The sequence below is a fragment of the Delphinapterus leucas genome, chromosome 3 (genome assembly GCF_059928025.1).
Source record: "Delphinapterus leucas isolate spDelLeu-1000000601 "Yukka" chromosome 3, BTC_Dleu_Yukka2, whole genome shotgun sequence".
NCBI classification, from domain to species: domain Eukaryota; kingdom Metazoa; phylum Chordata; class Mammalia; order Artiodactyla; family Monodontidae; genus Delphinapterus; species Delphinapterus leucas.
The window spans coordinates 53077062-53099083 of NC_143131.1; the positions used below are offsets into that span (position 1 = coordinate 53077062).

The 22022-nt window shown below is 35.6% G+C and overlaps 1 protein-coding gene across 1 annotated transcript in view; it reads left to right on the forward strand.

The window, feature by feature from the left end:
- CWC27 (CWC27 spliceosome associated cyclophilin) overlaps positions 1-22022 on the forward strand; it is a 241400-nt gene that overhangs the window by 160721 nt on the left and 58657 nt on the right. Inside the window, exons 12-13 of the mRNA XM_022596570.3 lie at positions 17174-17283; positions 21573-21676. Of these exons, the coding sequence (XP_022452278.2) occupies positions 17174-17283; positions 21573-21676 (214 nt within the window). The remainder of the gene's footprint in view (positions 1-17173; positions 17284-21572; positions 21677-22022) is intronic.

A 22022-nucleotide genomic window follows, 5' to 3' on the forward strand; every position in this document is an offset into this window, starting at 1 on the left:
ATTAAGCGTTTGTACAGATCTTTATATAAACATCATTTTTAATAAGCTAAAAGCCTAATCAGAATATAAGCAGTATGTCTGCAGTCTGTTATCATCTGTACTGTTTCACTAGTTATTAACAGAACTGGATAAGCTTCACTTTTAGAAAATGTTATGCAGCATGGAAAGTTTCATTTCATCCAACAAAATGATGATCTTCCAGAAAGCAAGAAAAGAAGTGTCAGACAGAGCTATTCCCTATGGGTTTCCTCTCTTTGTAGAAAGAAATCTGGCATTACATGTAAAGTTGTTTTTAGATTCAGGAAAGGACTTTGGAGAGAGCCTTATAAAACATATCACTGTGTCCCAAGGGATAACCCTCATTCTGAACATTACCAGTCAACCATGCTGAATCACATTCTAGTTATATGATCAGTTTAGTCGTGTCAAGTCAGAAAGGATTTAGTTAAAAATCTCCAGACTCTGAATTCTCCCCATTTAGTATGGTCCCTGCCATTCTGCTAAGTGCTCAGGGATGCACAGAGTTTCCAGGCAGTTGCACCACCTTTATGACTTGTTTCATCTTTACCCTGCTGCCCTGGGCCACTCGCGAGTCTCTCAAAATCTTTTTATCCTGTTAGCTTAAGTCTTAAGCTAGAGGCAGGCCTAGACAGTAGGTTAGAGGTTAGAGCAGGGGTTTTCAAACTGTAGCCAGGAGTTCACTGGTGGATCATGAAATCAATAGTGTATCTTAATCAACATTTTTAATTTAACAGAACGGCACAGACCAGAAAACATCAGAGTGCATCACAGGTAGTAAGGGTAAATATTGTTTTATGAAATTTTGAAATTTTTTCATTATGTTTAGTAACAATGTGAAATTGCCCTTTTTGTAGGTAAACAAAACAATAGAATGCCATTAATTTCATATGGTTTAACCTTACATATACAGTTTTATATATTAGCTGTGTATACCAAACCTATATGTGTGTAGAGTTCAGATGAAAAACTTACTTCCTGTGCTAAGTCATGGTCCAAAAAGTTCAAAATCACTGGGTTAGAATAAATGTCTAATAGCGCTGTGCTAAGCCAGGAAAAAAACCCCACAGAATGCTTTGCCCTGGTTCTAAAATAGCTAGCCTCTGCTGGGTAGAATATGACTACTCATGAGATACAGATACTTTATAATTAATAATCATACAGTATTAATAATTAATAGTCATAATTAAATAGTATTCATAATTAATAGACTTTTCAAGGGCTAACTTTCTTGTACAGATGAACTATAAGATTTAGAGACATTCAGAACAGTGAGAAATACTGTAATCAAAAAAGTTTCCTGATTGAGGGAGGTAAAATAAAGAAATGGGTCTGACTAGACGAGAGGGCATATTCTTAAAACCTGTTTACCTCTGTAACATGAGTTAAGTAGTTCGATAATTTATAGAACCTTGAAGAAACATCAAAGAAGTAACCTGTATAAGGAAGAAATCATGAATGGTACATAATTTTGATGAAATAAGATTAGAAAACAGTGTCACTTTGAAAACCCCTAACTTTAATTTGGTCATGGACCTACTGTTGGGAAGACTTTTGAAATCTCACTTTAGAGCTTATGGTACCTTACAAAACAGCTTTAATTTTACTTAGTGGGTATTTTTTGTTTTTTTTTTGAGATTTGATTTTTCTTTTAAGAAATTTGGGAAATGTAGAAATTATAACCTCATGGAAATTTATTATTTTACTTAACAAATAAAAAATTTAAGATTTCTTAAAATGAATGTGAAATCCATGACCTCGGGGATAATTATTTTGGAAACTGTTTTATTGTCTAGATACCTGGAGGTATTTTTAGAGGAAGACATCATTTATCATGTATCAATGAGGGATTAGTGTTTGCATATTTTTCTGAATGAAAAGAATTAGATTTAGATCTCAAAATATTGCCATATCCTCAAAATAAATCTGTTCTTTGTACATTTCTCTTGCAAATTCCACCTCTTTTACTAAGGTTTCTAGTCCACACCTTTTGTCCTACCGTGACCATTTTAGCCACAATTTTTTCTTTTAGGCTATTTTAACAACCTGCTAACACGCTGCCGACAGATCTCTGTTGCTAGTCTCAGATCCTGCCAATACATTCTGTGTGTGGCTTTTCTTAAATACAAACTTGATCGTGTGTCAATCCCCTTCATAAAATTATTTAACGGTGTCTCATTTCCTACAGGATAAAATCCTTTGCATTGCCATACAAGGCCCTACACGGACTAAACTTTGCCTGCCACACTAGTCTCATCTCTCACTATGGATCCTGTGCTTCATACAGGCTAAATTTTTCTGCATACCAACCTATTTCCCACCCCAGCCTCTGTATCACAGCTCCCTCTTCCTGGAATGCTTTTTATATGTAATGGATTTTGCCTCCATACTCAAGTTGTTATTTAAGATCATTTCTCTAAGATGCCTTTCCTGATCTCTCCTTCATCACTAGATCAATGGTTCTTAAACTTTTCTGCACATTAGAATCACCTGGAAATTCTAAAGCTCAGGAAGTGAGACTCAGGGTCAGTATTTTTTGAAACTCCCCAGGTATCTGGTCAAGATGGTTTAAATATTCATCCATATCTTCCTATAGTTATTCTATTATTTTTTTTTTACTCTTAATTCGTTAAGCCACCTGAAAATTATTTTAATCTGTGATGTGGAGTGAGGATATAAGGTTTGTAGTTTAGCAGGTGAAAGATATAAATTACCAGTCACCAGTGCAGCATGGTATATATTCTCATGGTCTGAGGAACCAAAGGAAAGGCAATTAAATCTAGAAGGCAACATAGCTTTCTAGATACACTAAGCCAAGAGCAAGATCATCAGTTATTGAGACCGTTAGTCTCCAAAAAAATGTTTTATTACACCTGTAGAATAAAGATTTTTGTTTATTTTATTTTTAACAGTTTTATTGAGATATAGTTCGTATACCATACAATTCACCCATTTAACGTGTGCAGTTCAGTGGTTTTTAGTATATTCATAAATCTCTCCAAACATCACCACAATTTTAGGACATTTTCATCATCTCAAAATGAAGATGTACCCTTTACTATCTCCTGCTACAGCCTCAGCCTCCCCTCCCTCAGCCCTAGGCAACCACTAATCTACTTTCTGTCTCTATAGGCTTCTCTGTTGAAGATATTTCATATGAATGGAATCATATAATATGTGCCTTTTTGTGACTGGCTTCTTTCACTTATCACCATGTTTTCAAGGTTCATCTGTGTTGTAGGATGTATCAAGCATCTCATTCCTCTTTATGGTTAAATAATATTCCATTTTATGGTAATACCCATTTTGTTTATCTCCTTGTTAACTGATGGACATTTTGGTTGTAAAATAAATTGTGAACACTTCCAATATATATTTTTAAAATGTGTTCATGACTCATATGTAGGTACTACTGAATGAATATATTATGTACTATATATAACATACACAAAAAATAATAGTTTAAAAGATAACAACAAAATATAAATAGGATTCTTACTTTTTTTTTTCTCACCTCTCAGTGGGTCATTTGTATTCTAGAAACCTCTCACTTCTACAGATTTTTGAGGCTACAGGTTCAGGTGAGCAAGTCAGCTAAATAAAGGTGTTCTAGACAGAAGATGCAGTGCATGCAAATGCATGGAAATGAGAGAAAGTATGGCAGCTTTTCATGTCTTGAAAGTTGTATGTCTGGGACATAGAATAGAAAGGAATTTTCATGCAGTCATTTTTTACCGTCTCCCTCACTGTAATAATTTAAGGTTTAGTGAAAGAATATCTATATTCTCTTTCTTACATGTGTATAAATATGTATATATGTGTATGTATATATATATACATATATATATATGAACACCTAAGAAAGAATATTAAATAAAAGTTTTATTCTAATATGTAAGTCTATAGTTTTATTATTACAGTTGACCCTTGAACAACAAGAGTTTGAACTGCACAGGTCCACTTATACATGGATTATTTTCAATAACTGCATCCTACAGTTCTACACGATCTATGATTGGTCGAATCTGTGCAGGTAGAACCACGGATACAGAGGACCGGCTATAAAGTTATACTCGGATTTTGAACAGTTGGGGTGTTGGGAATGCTAACTGCCCACATTGCTCAAGGGTCAAGTGTACTATTTGGCAGTGTATATTAGACACTATATTATGATACTTTCTAGAAACAACCTTATAGTTTGGGCTTTTTTCAAATAATCCCAACCAAGAATTAGCAGCATTAATTTCCTATTTACCACTCTTTTCTGGTTTATTTCTGAACATCTTAGTTGCAGTATTTTCTGTGACTTAAGGAGATGGGCTGAGTCTGCTATAGGAAAACAACATCAAAAATAAGTCCTTTGTACTTTCCCTTCTATAAAACCCATGGAGAAGTCCCTTACACTTTATTTCATATTGTGCTGAGTTGCATATGAAGCAAATATAGAAGAATAATTGTTTGTTCTTACCAGTTTGGCTGTGGTTGAAGAGAAAATGGTTGTAATATTTATTCTGCTACAGCCAAAGACTTTGCTAGTCTGTGGTATCTTGTGAAGATTCTGGGCAGACTATTGGGATAGAATCCAATCAACTTAGTTTCTCAGAAATATTTCTCAAGATTGGCTTGCTTATTTTTCTATTATTCACACTCATTATTCTGGGTATTTTAACGGCATATCACAGTGATTAATTTACTACATTATATACTCTTTTTTAAAAAATACTTTTTATTTATTTACTTCATTTTTGGCCGTGTTGGGTCTTCGTTGCTGCGCAGGGGTTTTCTCTCTCTAGTTGTGGTGAGCAGGGGCTACTCTTCGTTGTGGCACGTGGGCTTCTCACTGCGGTAGCTTCTGTTGTTGCAGAGCACGGGCTCTAGGTGCGCGGGCTTAAGTAGTTGTGGCTCGCAGGCTCTAGAGCGCAGGCTCAGTAGTTGTGACGCACGGGCTTAGTTGCTTTGCCACATGTGGGATCCTCCCGGACCAAGGCTCGAACCCATGTCCGCTGCACTGGCAGGCAGATTCTTAACCACTGCGCTACCAGAGAAGTCCGACATTATATACACTTAAGGCAGTAGTAATTAATACTGAGTTTACCATCTAAGAAAATAGAGACCAAGCATTTGTGAGGTCGACTCAAGCCTTTACTCCAGTGAGTGACAAAGCTGGAAACAGAATGTAGAGTTGCTAACTAAAAATATTGAACCCAGTCCATTTAATGTGCTGGCTTTCTTTTATGACTAAGCCAAAGATTTTTAAAAATTAATCAGTGAGAATGTGTCTGTAATTCTGTTCTAATCCAAAATAAGAGGGTGAGAAATTTTCCACTTCACCAAGAAAAAAGTGTAAGATTGCTTTGGTAACGATTTCAGTTTATGAAATTAATCAAACTGAAATAATCCTTCTTCATTAAAAGATTAATTAATGCCATTTGAAAACTTAGGCACTTTTTAAATCATTTTTTTTTTTATCCAGCAAATGTGTTTTTGTACCATAGAGTTTAGATACTTCAACTTTAGTTGATAAACCACCTTGACGAGTATTGTATTTTGATTGTTTCCTGATCATTTTTTGGCCGTGGGTACCATATAAGAAATGTTCAGGGACATTAAGCCTAAGATAGCACCTAATGATTACAGCTCTTCATGGTTTGAGACAAAGAAGACCAGTTTTTCAGCCTACTCTGCTTGGACACACTACCATTTCCCACTCTCAATTTCTTTCTTTAAGAATCCACTTTCCTCTGAAATATCAACTTTCCTTTGTTAAAAAATGTATTCATTATAATAATATTTTATCAAATGCTGGAAAACATATAGGCACTATTTTAGGCTCTAGACACAAAATGGCAAATAAAGCAGAAAAGCCCCTGCCCTCAAGAAACTCACAGCTTGGATCCAACTTTGGCACCCTTTTCAGTGACAGCTCACAGACATTCACTCATCACATAACTTTTTTTAGTTTTCAGTTTTTTCCAAAAGGATAGGTTTCCAAGTGTAATGCCCTGGTCTTTCTAGTGGCAGCTACTTCCTTATTGTATTTAAGTGATGTATTATTGATAAAGCATTTAGAATGACTGGCACATGGAAAGCACTATTTGTATAAGTGTTAGCTACAGGTAGAAGATAGGAGTAGCAAAGCATTTTCCATCCTACCAGCATGCCAGCAGATACTGCTTATTCTTAAGCAAATTCAGAATTGTAAGTAAGCCTCATAATAAGAATGCTACCTTGAACATTCAAATATGGAAAAATACAAATTGTTCTGATAATGCACGTCACAAAAGGATTTTCCACATTTCTTCCAATTATAAGTTTTATTGGTTCTTTGAAAAGATTTAATATACAGAACTATTTTTTATTCAAACAAGTATGTTAATAAAATGAAAACTATTGTGTCTACTCCTTGCTTCTTCAAATGAGATTTAATCATTTGAAGGGAACCATAGCTATAAGTAGCTTATAGACATAAAATATGGTGCCCTGTATTCTCTGCCAAATAATACCTCCTACTTATATAACATGAATAGTTTAAAAATCCTGTCACATGCCTCATTACATTTAGTTCTGTAACAGTCCTGAGAAGTAGATTAAACAAGTATTATTGTGTCCATTTTTCAAAGAAAGAAACCAAAGTATTAAAGATATTTTGTACTCACCCTAACTTAAACAGTAGATTTGAGGAGTCAGATCTTCGGTCCAATACTCTTTCCGCTACTGTATAAAACTGCAAAGCATTGTTTCCTTTAAAAATAAAATAAAAGAAGCCACAAGCAATATGACCTGTTAGCATGAAGCCAGAATCAGCAGATTGAGGACTGGCCTACAATTCACAGCATTACCACTAAGATTGAGCAAGGTGACCCCCATCCAACTCACCCTCTAACCCCAGGTTCCAGAAGGCATATTTGGACACAGTCAACTTCAGATGAAGCATAGTTTGATTACCTTCTTTTCTACCCTCACTTCATCTCAAGATGTAGCTTGTTAGAGATATCATTAAAGATGGGGGTTGGGGAAGAAGGGGTAAAATCTGAATCAGATTATAGAACAGTCTAGGCAGGTTAAAAAAAAAAAATCTGAGATACTGAACAGAGCCAGAAACACTGAGTATGGTCCTTTCAAATAATGGCTCATATTTTCTTATTTAAATTAGAATATTCTGATAGATGTGGGAAATTTATTTTACCAGGATATTTTTCAAAGTTTCTTTCTAAAATAATTAGGGAGAAATTCCAACAAGATTTGGGGAGTCGGTTTCTTTCTTTGTCTCTCTCTCTCTCTCTCTTACTCACTTGCCTTTGCTCTGTTGGTCACTGAACTTGGGAAAAGCATTGTTTTCATTGATTAAGAGAAGTATGGATGTCAGGAAACTTGGCACTGTAATTTTATTAGCTAACTTAAGCTAGTACCATAATAAGAAAACACCCTTTAAAAAAAATCTTAGAAATGAGTTCAAGCAACATAACAATCTAGGGTGGTTCAGCACACTTCATTTCATTTTCTAAAAGGCTCACAAACACTTGTGACCCGCAAGGTATAGATTGTGGCTCCTCCTGTAACCAAAAGTAGGGTCCGGTTGTTCACCGCTCAAAAGCCAATAAAAAAGCAAGGTTGGTGGAAAGGAAAGTTTGCTTTATTTCGGATGCTGGCAACCAGGGGTGGGGGGTGCAGGGAACACCCGTCAGAGGCCGACTCCCTGCCCTACAACCAGTGGGCAAGAGCTCTTATAGGCTGAGGGAGGTGGCTACAGTCAGCTCTGACAGGCATCTTGAAATTGGTCGTGGGTGGTCTGATCAGCGTCATCTTGATTGTTTGAGGTACAGTTAGTCTTCAGTTCCAGGGTCGGTTTGTTTCCAGTTCTTTGAGGCAAATTCTCGGAATTGTGACAGCTTCTGTCATGGCTACAGCCTGGTCATCATGTAGTTAACTTCTTCCACCTGATGGGGCTTTTAGTATCTGTAAGACAGCTGACAAGTTCACAGGATATGGCCCAATATTATCTGTAGCCCTTGAGAAGGAACTAAAGGCCCTTGACTTTGCTTACTGACTAAACCATTTTTGTTTTGTCCTGCTTGACTGCTTTTCTTTGCTTCTGCATTTTCTCACTTCTCTGATTAAACTTATTCTTTGGCTAAAGTTCTTCCACAGACAAAAGGCAGGCTGTGGGCATGGTCATGCAGACCATAGGGCCCTGCTCCATTTCACTCCTTGCTTCCCCTAATGAAGTTCAGATTCCTTACATGATCAGATTTTTATCTCATTTTCCCTATTCCCCATTTTATTTACCCATTCTTCATTTTCACAAAACATTTTTCCTCTTCCTCGTGTGTATCCTGCACTATGTTGCTTTCATGCTTTGGTTATGTTGTCTCTTCTACCTGCTGTGGCTAAATCTTATTTCTCCCTTAAGGCCCAGTTATACTGCCACTTCCTCCACCCAACTTTCCCTCTTCCTCCTCTGCATAAATTTTATAAGTACTTTATCAGGACCTCTCATATGTCATTTGCACCACCACACAGTTAAAGAGTATGTCTTATCCACTTTCCAGCCTATAAGCTCCTCCACATCAGAACTGCCTTTGTGTCCCTCACTCTCATACATAACAGTGCCCCCCTCCATAACTGTCTGCAGTATAATAGGGTAGAAAAGGCATGGACTTTGAAGTCTGACAGCCCTGATTTCAATTCCTTGCTCTATCATTTATTAGCCATATAACCTTGGGCAAGATACTTAACATCTCTGAACCTCTGTTTCCTCATGCATAAAATGGAGACAATAATACTCCTTCTGTTGTTACAGCATTAAGTTAAGTGAGAAAGCAGGCAGAGAGTTCCTAGTATTGTATCTCAGACATGCTAGGTCTTAAAAACTGGTGATGGTGCTGGTAGTAGTGGTCGTACTTGTATTTTAGAAGCCACTTTATTGCTTCAGTTTCCTCAGTCACATAGAGAACAGGAAGAATACTCTGACATACCACACATGAGGACTATTTTGAACCAGTTTGGAAACCCTCATAATTATTTGAAGAAAAGTATCTCATGAGTTTATTACAAAATAATAGAACCCTCCATTAAGTACTGTTAGCAAGCATGATATTCTGCAGTGTTGAATTTGCTAGGTTAACCATAGCCTTAGGTGATTTTTAGATAGCAATTCTTTCTTTAGTGTTCTCCTTGATTGGCTTCATGAAATCTTTATATCTTGAGGAATTCGGGGCTTTCTTCTTATTGCTAAAACATAGAGTATATAATTTGTAGGTTCCACACCCAGAATGACAGGGCAACCTAGGGATGTTGTCAAAATGGCCATCAAACTACAAGAATTGTGGGTCACACCATATGGAGAAATACAAAGCGTGCTCTGTTGAGGGGCCTGGGGGCAACATCAATCAACCTTGTGCTGGTCTTGAAGTCCATGTGAGGGGGAATGAGGTAAAAGTGAACAGGAGCACAGACTACAGCCAACAGGTGGGAAGCTGGAGCCCCCAGAAGAGAAGCCATTCACGTCCCTCAGTACCTATTTATATATTGTAATTGTTTCTTGTGCTCATTATTAATAAGAATGGAGAAACATCTGATAAAAAGCTTATCAGAGAGTCTGTACAATTAAAAACTTCATTAGTAAAAGATAAGACAATTAAGCCTAATTTAAATCAATTTAATATTCAGTGTTCAGAACCTGTTTTTACCAATCTAAGTTCTCTTATCTCTTAATTCATTAGATAAGTTCACTTAACTTTATTTGAGTTGATTTTTAATGTAATATATACTTTGTGGTAATTAATTTATGTGATGTTATGACTATAAGTTATTACCAACATGACTGCTATTTGAATTATAAACTCAACAAAGCAATATATAATACTCTAAAAAAAAGGCAAAATTTTGTATTTGGAAAGGAGTGGAGCTTTCAAAACAAGTTTTTTTTTTAATTACTAATATCTTAAGGGAAAGTAACAAAAGTAAAAATTAAGAAAACTTCTAATTAGAGAACTACACCTATATTGGATATTCATGCCATTTTATAAATGGTCACACTGTACTGTAAATGCACAGTCAGCCCTCCATATCCACGGGTTCCCCATCCACAGATTCAACCAACCTTGGGTAGACCATATTCTGGGAAGAAAAAAATTCCAGAAAGTTCCAGAAAGCAGAACTTTAATTTGCTGCACACCAGCAACTATTTACGTAGCATTTACATTGTATTAGGTATTATGAGTAATCTAGAGATGATTTAAAGGATATGGGAGGATGTACAGGGAGGATGTACATAGGTTATATGCAAATATTAGGAACTTGAGCATCCTTGGATTTCAGTATGGGCATTGGGGGTCCTGGAACCAATTCCCCACAGATACTGAGGGACAACTGTATAGAATTTCAAAGTGATTGTTAGATTGTAATGACATATATCTGCAGTGATTATGTACTACAAAGAGAAAGTACACATAGCAGTGTATATAGAGAGGAAACAACATTGGGTTATCAAAAAATCTGGTTTCTGATATTCCCAGCTTGGCATAATCATTTAACCTCGCTGAGCCTCAGTTTTCTCATCTGTAAAATGAGCAAGTTATTACCCTCTAAGAACTTCTTAGTATTAATATTTTTGTCTTGTGATTCTGGACATATTCCTTTTGTACTAAATTTAAAACTAGATATGAACTATCATATATTCACTAGCCAGCCCTCCTGGAAGTGCCTAATGGAAAATACAACTGAAAATCAGTATTTTTATAGTTTATATTCCAAAATGGAATACGGTCTGAAAATGTGGATAAATTTAACTGTTTTATAACTTGTTACCTTCACATTTCTCAAATCAGCTAATAGAAAAACACAGAGGAAAATATTCTATATTACTTTCTTTTGAGAATTATTTTAAACTCCAAAATAACATGAAGAAATGAGGCTAGGATGAACAACAGAGAAAGAAAAATTAAAAATTTGTGTAAATGTAGACAATTCCACTTAACATTCAGTGCTGAAGCATACTTCAGTGTTCAATGTTCAAGCATATTATTTCATGTAGTCCCTAAATTATTTAACCAGTTTTGACTAATTTTCATGAAGCTACAGAGGCTTATTTTGACCACCAGATGGAGCCAGCATTGTTTGATCTGTAGAATTAAAAATATGCTGAAAATAAAAATAGGTTAAATGAAATTAATAAATTGCAGATTTCTTACTTTAGTTCATAGTACAGAAAAAATTAAACTTTTAACCCAGTCTTTGCCTAAACTTCTGCCTACTCTTCATAAATGTGCATATAGATACCTCCATTATATAGTTTCTTTATTGTGAATTAGTTTTTAATTTGAGCAGTTTCATTGGATAGAGAAACCAGTTTTCTTCTTATTCACCTTTTAAAGATATCATCTAAACACTTTCAATTATCTTCAAAACAAAATTAGTACAGGTTCACTCAATAAATATTATGGATTATAACTATGAATATATATATGTAGGCTCTCATTTTAATGTCACAGAATATTCCCACTGTTATCATTTCTATAATGGATTTTCTTACTAAAACAAACCAAAAAACAGGGATTTTAACTGGGGTGGAGGATATGTAGTTTAGCCCCAGTAGCTCCTCAAGGAGGTGAAGCCTCAATGAATGGCTACATTTATTCAATGGCTGCAATGAATGGCTGCAGCTCTTTCAGGGATTCTACTCAGAAAGCTCAGTGCTCAAGGGCTTAATCAGGGATAATTGCCTTCAAGTTGACTTTTACTCCTCTCACCTCTATTTAATAAGTGTCAGAAATCATCTAATTCCTTACAACTCAACTTAATTAGGCAGCTATCTACAGAAAAAGTATTTGTACACTAGGGGACCTAACCCCCTACAAGGCCCTCAAGGAGCCATTCTATCCAGCAAGAGCTATAAGGCAACCATGCACACTGTTGTAATTTAAGATCTAAAAATGATCACTCTGTTCATTTGTCCATTCAGCTACTATTTATTGAGTACATACTACATGCTAGGGATATACTAGTCCACAAACAGGGCACTGTCCCTGCCATTTGAGTTTATAGCCGAGGGGGGCAGTACAAAGAGGCAGCTCTGATATAACGAAGTTAGCAGCTACAAAGTGTTTAAAAATTCAAATGAGGACAATATATGATTAATTATGGAGAATCAAGAAAAGCCATAAAGAACTCTTTCTAGGAAATTATTTTCATTAACCCACTGTTTGGCAGACTGCAGTTCCCATTTATTATGGTCTGGGAGGAATTCAGGACCTTTTTTTGTTGGTAGGACTTTACTTCATCAGGACACATCCAGTATGGTGACCTGATGCCTTTTTATGTCAGATTGGAATATTTTCTTCTAAGTTTTCTTGTGTTTCAGACATGAAGAAGAAATAAGCAAGCTGGTTAATAGTCTGTACTTTAGAGCTAGACTGCATGGTTTCTTATTCTCGAGTTTATAATCCCTGAGATAAGTTATCTAACCTCTTACTGCCCTAGTTACCTTATCAGCAAAATGGGGTCAATAATATGACTTCCTCATAGGGTTGTTGGTTATGAGGATTAAGCAAGTAATTCAAGGTACTAGTATCTGGCACATAGTGAGTACTTGAAATGTTAGCTATCATGTTAGCTATTTTCAAGTCTGGTACTTCTCCTAGAATTAATTTAAGATCTGGTATGTATAAAATTTGATTAAAACATACTTTGTAGCTTCCAGAAAGTATCATGAGATACAAAGTGTGATGAGATGTGAGTAGCTTTGGTGTTTTTCTATATCCACTAAAGTCTGTCCCTTTTGTTTTCAAATGTTGTTTACTATTATCACTAGTAAACAACATTTACCTTTATTTATATAAAAGTTTTTATTATGGGAATTTTTCAAAAATTTCCTTGAAATAGTAGATCTAGATCTATTTAAAGTCATTTATAAGTAGCTTTATTAACAGTTTCTGACACATAATAATCACTTACTAAACTTTTTTTTTAAATGAATGAATGTGCAGCTACTTGAAGCTTTTAGCTCCTTGAGCTCTGGTACTGAGACAGTAGAGGGTATAAGCCCTTTTATCTATAAAATGAGATTTGTAATAGATGGATACCATTGGTTCATTAGCTAAGTAACCAATAATTGAGTAGTCATCACTTCTTTCTGCTCAGAACAAAAAGGTTTTGTAATGAAGAGATTCAAGTGGAGCAAAGATTATGTTTCTGACTAGTTCTTAGGGAAGAGTTAGAGACATTCTTTATAACATGCAGGGGGAAAAGTGCAGTATTGAACCTTTAGTCTTACTACAGATTGTCACCAAAACTAGGAGTCAGAACATAAGTTTTAGCCCAAGTTCTGCTGCTAATCCACATGCGACACTAGCTAAGTTCTAGTGCTCTAGCAAACTGATGCTCTAGTAGTACATTGATGGTTACAGTGTTGTTGGACATTCTTGTCACCAAACCCTTTTATATATATTTCCTAATATTATCTCAGAGGTCACTAAGATATTAAATTTTTTTATTCTAACACTATAACATAGGTAAGCTTTAACTCCTCTCTAGGTGGCTAATATTCTACCCAAGAATCAGCAACATAATACTTACAATCAATGGCTTGATCTCTTAACTATTTTTACATATATTATGTTTATTTTACTCTTTAGATTATTTTCTAGAATGAAAAGCCTGCATCATGTATGCTTTAGATATCATTCATAGCATTTCCTAGAGTGTCAGGCATGTGGGCAACACTTACTAAATTTTATTTTCTGAACTGAAGTTTTAATTGAAGACAGTAGGGCACAGTGTGGGATTTTAGTATCATAGAGACCTGGGTTCAAGTTCCAGCTTTAGTATATTCTAATTGTGGTCTTATCCTGTTTCCTAATTTGTCAAATAGGTTTATAGATACTTTCTTTATGGATAGTCAAAGAACCTTAGCATGGTACCTAACATAGTAGGTTTTTACTAAATGTTCTTTCTTCTCCCATTCTTCATTCCTATTTATTTAGCATATATTTTATAGAAATTTCAGTTAATAACAAATAGTTGTCATACTGCATCATTATTTATAAATTGTCATCCAGCATATATTGAGATTTTTAAGAAAAGCAGAAGTAGAGCACTCTGTACTTAAACTGATTTTTTTCAAACTCCTTTTATATTTTATTAGCTAGTTTTATGTGACTAAAATCATCCAGTCACTTATTCAATTTTTGTTTATCCAGGGGCATTCAAGTACATGAGAAATGAATGTGCTACTTCCTGTTCTGGCAACATGGACTGAGTTAAGAAAGAACTTTCTCCTTCTACAAATATATAGAAATTCTGGATAAAATATGATCCAGCCCAATTTAAATACTTAGCTAAGCTTGAAAGAGACAGAGAGGGGGCTGGCAGGGTGAGGGAAAGTGAAAGGGGGAGGGGAGAGAGAAGGTAAGAAAGAAAAGAAAATTCCTACGTACCAGAAACAAAGGTGAGGCATAACCAGAGCATTAAGTGGGCAAGTTGACACTACAGTTGCCCAGGGGGATATTGGAACCAGACGTAGGCTCTGATAGCTAGAAGCTGAGGTTTTAATCTCACACTTGGACAGAGATATAGTCTTGGATCAAGAGAGGAAGGAACTGGGGCTTCCTTGGTGGCGCAGTGGTTGAGAGTCCACCTGCCGACGCAAGGGACGCGGGTTCGTGCCCCGGTCCGGGAAGATCCCACATGCCGCAGAGCGGCTGAGCCCGTGAGCCATGGCCACTAAGCCTGCACGTCCGGAGCCTGTGCTCCGCAACGGGAGAGGCCACAACAGTGAGAGGCCCGCGTACCACAAAAAAAAAAAAAAAAAAGAGGAAGGAACTAAAAACACTGTCCACCTGGTCAGGAAGGCCACAAAGAAGCATGTCATTTTTCAGAGCTATATGTGGGAGGAAAAAAAAATGTCTATCATAAAAAATATCAAAACTCTAAAACTCTACAAGGCACAGCTATAAAGTCTGAATGTACACTGCCTATATGGTACAGGAATCCTAAGCCAGGAAATTAACTTGGGGAAAAAATGGCTGTGCACTAATGGAACCCCTTAATTTCCTGGTAGAAGCAAATGCAAAAGCTCTCTGTAGGACTCCTTACATAATCCTGGGTGCCAAGGATTCCTATGGAGCATGACAAAGATGTAGCTCTAGCTGTAGGTACACACAGAGTCAAAAATTAGAAAACACATGGGGAAATAACCACTCTGGGGAGAGAGTCAGAAGACATAATAGAAGGATCCCCAAGAATAATCTGAAAGGTAAAACATAACAAGTGTCTAGAATTTTAAGCTATGATTATTAAAATCAATGACTCAGTTTATATCTTAAAAACTGATTAGATACAGCTAAACAGAGAATTAGTGAACTGAAATACAGAGCTAAGGAAATTACTCAGAGTATAGTGTTAAGAAATAAAAACATGAAAAATGAATGTGCTATGAACATTTGATCATACTATAAACAGAAGTAGTTTATACTGATGTGATATACTCAGTTAGGAAATAGAAGAGTTGACCATATTTTTCACACAGTTGAGTTTGTGTGGCAGATATCATTGCATTTGACTCTGTGTACCATGTAGAAGTGTTTGGGTTATAGTTTCCATGCAGTCCAGATGGAACCTTAGCAGGCATAATCTTGGTATCACAGATGTATATAATGAAAGGTCAGCTGATTTCACAGCTATTCTCAAGTTGTTTGCTTGGCTAGAAATATTTTGGCTAGAAATAAAAACAGGAGGAGAGGAAAGACATCCTAAAGCCAGACAATTAAAAATCTCAGAAGACTAAGAACTAGAGAAACCATTGTGAAATGATTACCACAGTCTAGCTAATTAACATATCCATCACCTTACAAAGTTACAGTTTGTGTGTGTGTGTGTGTCTGTGTCTGTGTGGTGATCAACTTTCTTAGCAAATTTTAATTATACAATACAGTATTATTAACTGTAGTTACCATGCTGTACACTAGATCTCCAGAACTTTTCTATCCCACATAATTGAATCTTTGTACCCTTTGACCAACATCAAAATCATATTAGGTAAACATAAAAAGACTACTTGTTTCTTAGTTCACACATTTTTTTAACTAGACAATCTCTTGAACAAAATGGCTGATTATTAATATATTACTCATTAATTATTTTCCTCAAACTAGGTAACAAAGAGGCAAGCAACAAATCAAGGCTTGAATAGAAAGATTACTGGTATTCTTGATTTCAACTGGCTCACCTTGGTTTGCCAGCCAAAGATGAGAAGAGATAGGTTTTTGTGTTTTTTTTCCCTTAAGTCACAAATTTGCATTAATATATACAAATGTAACATAATGTAAAATGTTAGTACTTTTTTTTTTTTGAGGCAAACCTGTATTCTGTGAACCCAGATGTTAGCTAATCTTTGTTTGTATGGAATTATTGCAGAATCAAATCCATAGATTTTTTTTTCTAATTTCTAATTTAGTAAAACTTATTTCTATCTGCTCTAGGTAACTGTCCTGATTTTTTGTTAGATATATTTTATGATGCCATTAAATTGAAATTGTTTGTTGTTGTTATTATTTTAACTGGGGAGCAAAAGTGGCAGGTAATTGGAAAATCAACCAATGTTGAAAGATTATATCTTATAAGGCAAGAGAATAATGTAAAATGGTATTGCTGAATTTTAGGAATACCTTACTTATTTTAAAAGTGAGATAGATGGGGGAAGGGTTAGGAGGAGGGATAGTTAGGGAGTTTGGGATTGACATGTACACACTGCTATATTTAAAATGGATAAGCAACAAGGACCTACTGTATAGCACAGGGAACTCTGGTCAATATTATATAACAACCTAAATGGGAAAAGAATTTGAAAAAGAATAGATACATGTATATGTATAACTGAGTCACTTTGCTCTACACCTGAAACTAACACAACATTGTTAATCAACTATACTCCAATAAAAAATAAAAAAAAATTAACTGAAGAAAAAAAGTGAGATAGGTGATTTTATAGTCAAATAAATACAGTTGAGAACAACTACAATAGTACAGTATATAATAAAGATGTTTATAAAATTGGTTGATAAATTAACATCAATCACTTTCTAATCTAGGTAATCATTGTGGAGCTTCCATAGAGCCTTTTTACTATTTATCCTAAGACTATTCTATTATTCCTCAGAGGAAGAGGCTGCTCCAGATGGTGCTGTTGCAGAATACAGACGAGAAAAGCAAAAGTATGAAGCTTTGAGGAAGCAGCAGGCAAAGAAGGGAACTTCCCGTGAAGACCAGGTAACTTCACAAACCAAAATCCATACGCAGTTCATTGCCTTTTAATTGTCTTCAAGTATTGTTAATGGAGCCTAATTTGATTATACACAAGGGGAAACATCACCTCTTAAAAATGGAAAAGGATATATTAATATAGGGGTGAAGTGACAAGGACCTTGGCCACTTAAGCAAAGATCCAGATGATAGAGTTCTTTCCTGACATAAAGGCATAAAGCCTAAAACTTTCAGGTTTCAACCTTGTACTCCCTTATTAAACACAGGAAGGAACGTAGTAAAACCACATATTACCAGGTACTCCGGTAGAACCTTTGACTAAGTGAATATTATGAGATGGGGTGATTATAAATGATGAAGGTATCTCTTCTGGATCAGCATCTCACCTGCTGCCTAGGCAGCTCCATTTGAAATTGTACAGTGCCTGTAAATAAGGCACTTTGTCCACTAGTTGACTTCTACCATAAATAATACCATGAAAGTCTGCTTACTGAAAGTCATTCCTGAGTCTTTAAGTAGTAATATAAGAGGATTGTCAGAAATCAAGAATAAAAAAAAGACAGGAAGCGAGTTCATCAGTTTGGGAGTCAACACCATGCAGCACTTGGCACTTGATAAAATGAATCTCTTCAGCAGCTCTTTATGTTGAAAAGCTAGGGGGCAGACCAAAATTACTTATATTCGGTGCTGCCATATATACATGAGAACATGCCATTTTAGGCATATAAATAAAATAGGCAAAATAAAAGTAAATTTAAAAGCCCAAGCCTGTTTGAATAAATTAATCTAATCAGGAACTATATTATAAATGACACCTAATTACTGGTAAGGAAGATCATGCATCAGTGCCCAGCGTGAAAATAATCATAGGGAAAATTCAACAAGAATTCAGGTATAGGAAATTGTAATTACAGAGAACTAACATGTGCAGTTTTCAAAAGAAATGGCACATCAAATGAAATTAAGAAAAAGTACTTTATTAACTTGTTTTCATGGAGTCACAAAAGTCCTCTGAATGTACTACCAAAGATGTGAAGGATCACTCTTATTCTTGCATTCCTCTTTCTTCCCTCCTAGTAAATAATTATTAAGAATCTACCATGTCCTAATCACTGTATTTGGTGGTAAACGAGGTAGAAACATCCCTGTCTTCTCTGAGCTATCAGGAAAAAGAGGCAGTTAAGTAATACTAATAAAAGGGGTGAACATTATGACAGGTTAGATACAGGAAACTATGTCAATGTATAACAGTAGGACCTAACATGGCATAAGAATCTGGGAAGGCCTCCCTGAGAAAATGATTTGTCAGCTGAGCTTTGAGGGTTGGATAGGACATAACATGGCTAGACTAAAGGGACAGTATATGAGGAGTCTTTGACCTCTTTTGCAAAGAACTAAAAGATGTTAAGTATGACTGGAACTTAGACTAAGAAAAAGAAAGAGATGAGGCTGGAGAGGTAAGCAGGAGCCAGTTCACACAAGATATTTTTGAGCCATATTATGGAGTTGAGATTTACCCTAAGAGCAATGGGGAGCCATCGAAGGAAGGAGGTGATATGATCTCATTTGCACTATGGGAAGATCCCTCCCACCTGGCTGCAGTATGGAGAGTAGACTGGACCCGGGGCAGGACTGGCAGCACAGAGGCCATTTGAGAGACTCTTCTATGTAGATATGCATGCACAAGGTGTGCCAGGGCAGGCCCCTTCAGCACAGCTTCTTCATGCCAGGAAGGCTTGCTCTGTGCTGAAGAGCATGCTGTTAATGGTTGGCCCTTCATTCCTTCAGCAAAAGCCAGAAGACTAATTCCCCTGGAGATGCCAAACAGAAATGCCTCCATGCAGATCCTATCTTCTTCAACCTATATTGGGCCCCATTTTTTTTTGTGGTGTTAGCTTTTCTGCCTAGTGTCCTTTCTTGCCTTTCGAATGCAACTAGAGAAAGTCCAATCTTGAATATAGGAGAAATTAAGAAAGGCTGAGAGGATGTTTTTTGTTTGTCATAGTCCCAGTCCTCCTTCTTTGAGCAAATACCAATAGCACGTTAATTGGCTCTCAAAACAGACTGCCTCGCCACTTTCAACTCAAAAGAATAAAATCCAGGTCTAGCGCAGTTTTCTAGGAAGTTTTAAAATTTCATCCCACTAAGAGGTCTCCTTTGTTTTCATTTTTCTTTATGCCCTCAGAAAAGACGTTTCCAAGTGTGTGAAAATCCACCATCAAAAATTGATGGGGTTTGCTTTTAAGTGATAGATAGATAGATAGATAGAGAGATATAGAGATAGGCATGTAGAGGTATATATTTATATAATATATAGATATATACACACACAGAAACACTTAAGCCTTGAAGGATATATACCAAATGTCTACAATGGTTACTTATTCTTAGTGGTGGGATAATAGATATTTTTGTTTTGCTTCTCTTTGTTTTCTAATATTTCTACAATAATCACTTTTCTTATTATAAAGCAAATACAATAAAAGTTTGTAGGTGAAAGGTTTTTTTAATGAATAATTAAAGGATGTTTTCTTTATCTGTTAACATTGTTTGAAGAGCTTAGTCCTATAATTGCTACTCTAGAAACAGATAAAATATCTAAACCCTAACATGCTAGCAGCCCTCAGAATGCCTATGAAGATATTCTATAGAATTTATAGTTTTTCCTTAAAACTCATCTCATTTAGCAACTATGGTAATGTATCTATTTTCCACTGTAGTCCATGTGGGCATTAAATTTTGCAGAAACATATAAGGTGCTTTTCACTATCATTTTTTAGCAATAACTGCCTTTGTTTCTTGCAGATATTTTGACATCACCTGTCTTTATTGAGCTTAGGTTCTAGACCACCAAAACCTACTTAATTTTTTCACGAACCATGGTCTTAATGATATTTTAGATAAATTCTGGAGCCTCCAAGTTACTGTGATTCTTTATTATATTTGTTATTCACATATTGAACTATCACACACATTTTTCCTTATGAAATGTAATTACAGTTGGCCCTTGAACAACACAGCTTTGAACTTTGTGGGTCCACTTATATGTGAATTTCTTTCAGTAAATACGTACTACAGTTCTAGACCAACTGCAGTTGGTTGCATAACCACCAATGTTGAGGGAGAGCTGGCTGTAAAGTTATGAGTGGATTTTCAACTGCCCAGAGGGTTGGTGCCCCTAACACTCATGCTGTTTAAGGGTCAACTGTATTTTAGTACTGAATTCAATGTACCAGCATCTTAATTAGAAACTTGAGTTTTTTAGACAAGGTAGTACTTTATCCCATTTCACAGTTATGTACTTTTTAAAACTATAGAATAAAAAAACATTTCTCTAATTTCTGATTCTCTGCTCAAATTCTGAAGCAAACTGTTAAGGTATAGCCAGGGGACAATGTGATTAAAATTTCAGGCACCTGCTGTTTCCTCTTACCTACAAATGGCATTGGAGCCAAAAATAAAAATATCAGAGAAATAGTCCCTTTTTTACAAAAACACACTCAACGTGATATTTATATCCTACTTCTTTCACTTAACAATAGCATATAATATTCCATGTGTATAATATTAATAATACTGTAATCACATATTCACTGCTTTTTACCAAATTTATCTAGCTCCTTATTAATAGACATTTAACATGTTTCCATTTTTCACTTGTATGAATATTGCTGCAGCACACATCTTTTGCATAAGCCGTTTTCAGTGTTTCAGATTATTTTCCTACATGTATTCCCAGTATTGGAATTATTGAATCAAAGGGAATGATCATTTTAAAGTTTCTGATATGTATAAAAAACTTTCCAAAGATGTCACTCCAATTTACGCACCTTCCAACAATTAACATGTTCATTCATTTCACCTTCCCCAACATTGACATTTTTATATTTTTGGAAATTTGTTCAATACTATTTGTTTTTGGTGTTTTGTTTTTGATTTCACATGTCTTAGTGAAGTACCTCCCTATCTTGTGGACACTAAAAACTTAGCTATTAGTAAGCATGCATTTTAAAGTTTAAACGTCTTCTACATAAATTTATTTTCCCCAAATCAGAAAACAGTCACATATCCCGGAGGGAAAATGTCAGTGCAAGTGCAAATGGGGCAATGTCAAGGTTTGTGAATATCAATCACTGCTGCAGCTGGAAGGCAGTTTTGTTATTTTCCTTCAAAATTAAAAAAATTAAGTGTTTTACATCCTGGAAGGATATTTTCTTTTCTACCAAATTTAAATGTCTCTTCTGAAATTATATTTATCCTTATCAGGAAACTTAGCAGTCTAATTGTTATTTCAGACCCTTGCGCTGCTGAACCAGTTTAAATCTAAACTCACTCAAGCAATTGCTGAAACTCCTGAAAATGACATTTCTGAAACAGAAGTAGAAGATGATGAAGGATGGTAAGGCCTTTCATCTCTTTATATTACCATGAACAAACAAGCTCAAAGCAGAGACACTATTAGGATATTTCTACTATATCATCCCTTCTTTTTTCAGACTTTACCTTCCATTATACCCTCATCATTATAGGACCTCGGCCGTTTTACTTCATTGCAGTTCAGTAAGCATTTATTTAGTGCTTGGTGTATTCCCAGTATTGTGCTAGCCAGTAGAAAATACACAGGAAATATATGACCCTATCCTTGCCCTAAATAACTTTCTAATATTGTGGAAAAGATAAGACTCACATTAAAGAGCTAGAAAACAGCCTTAAAAGATTCTGAGTCATTAACTTTTTACACTTTC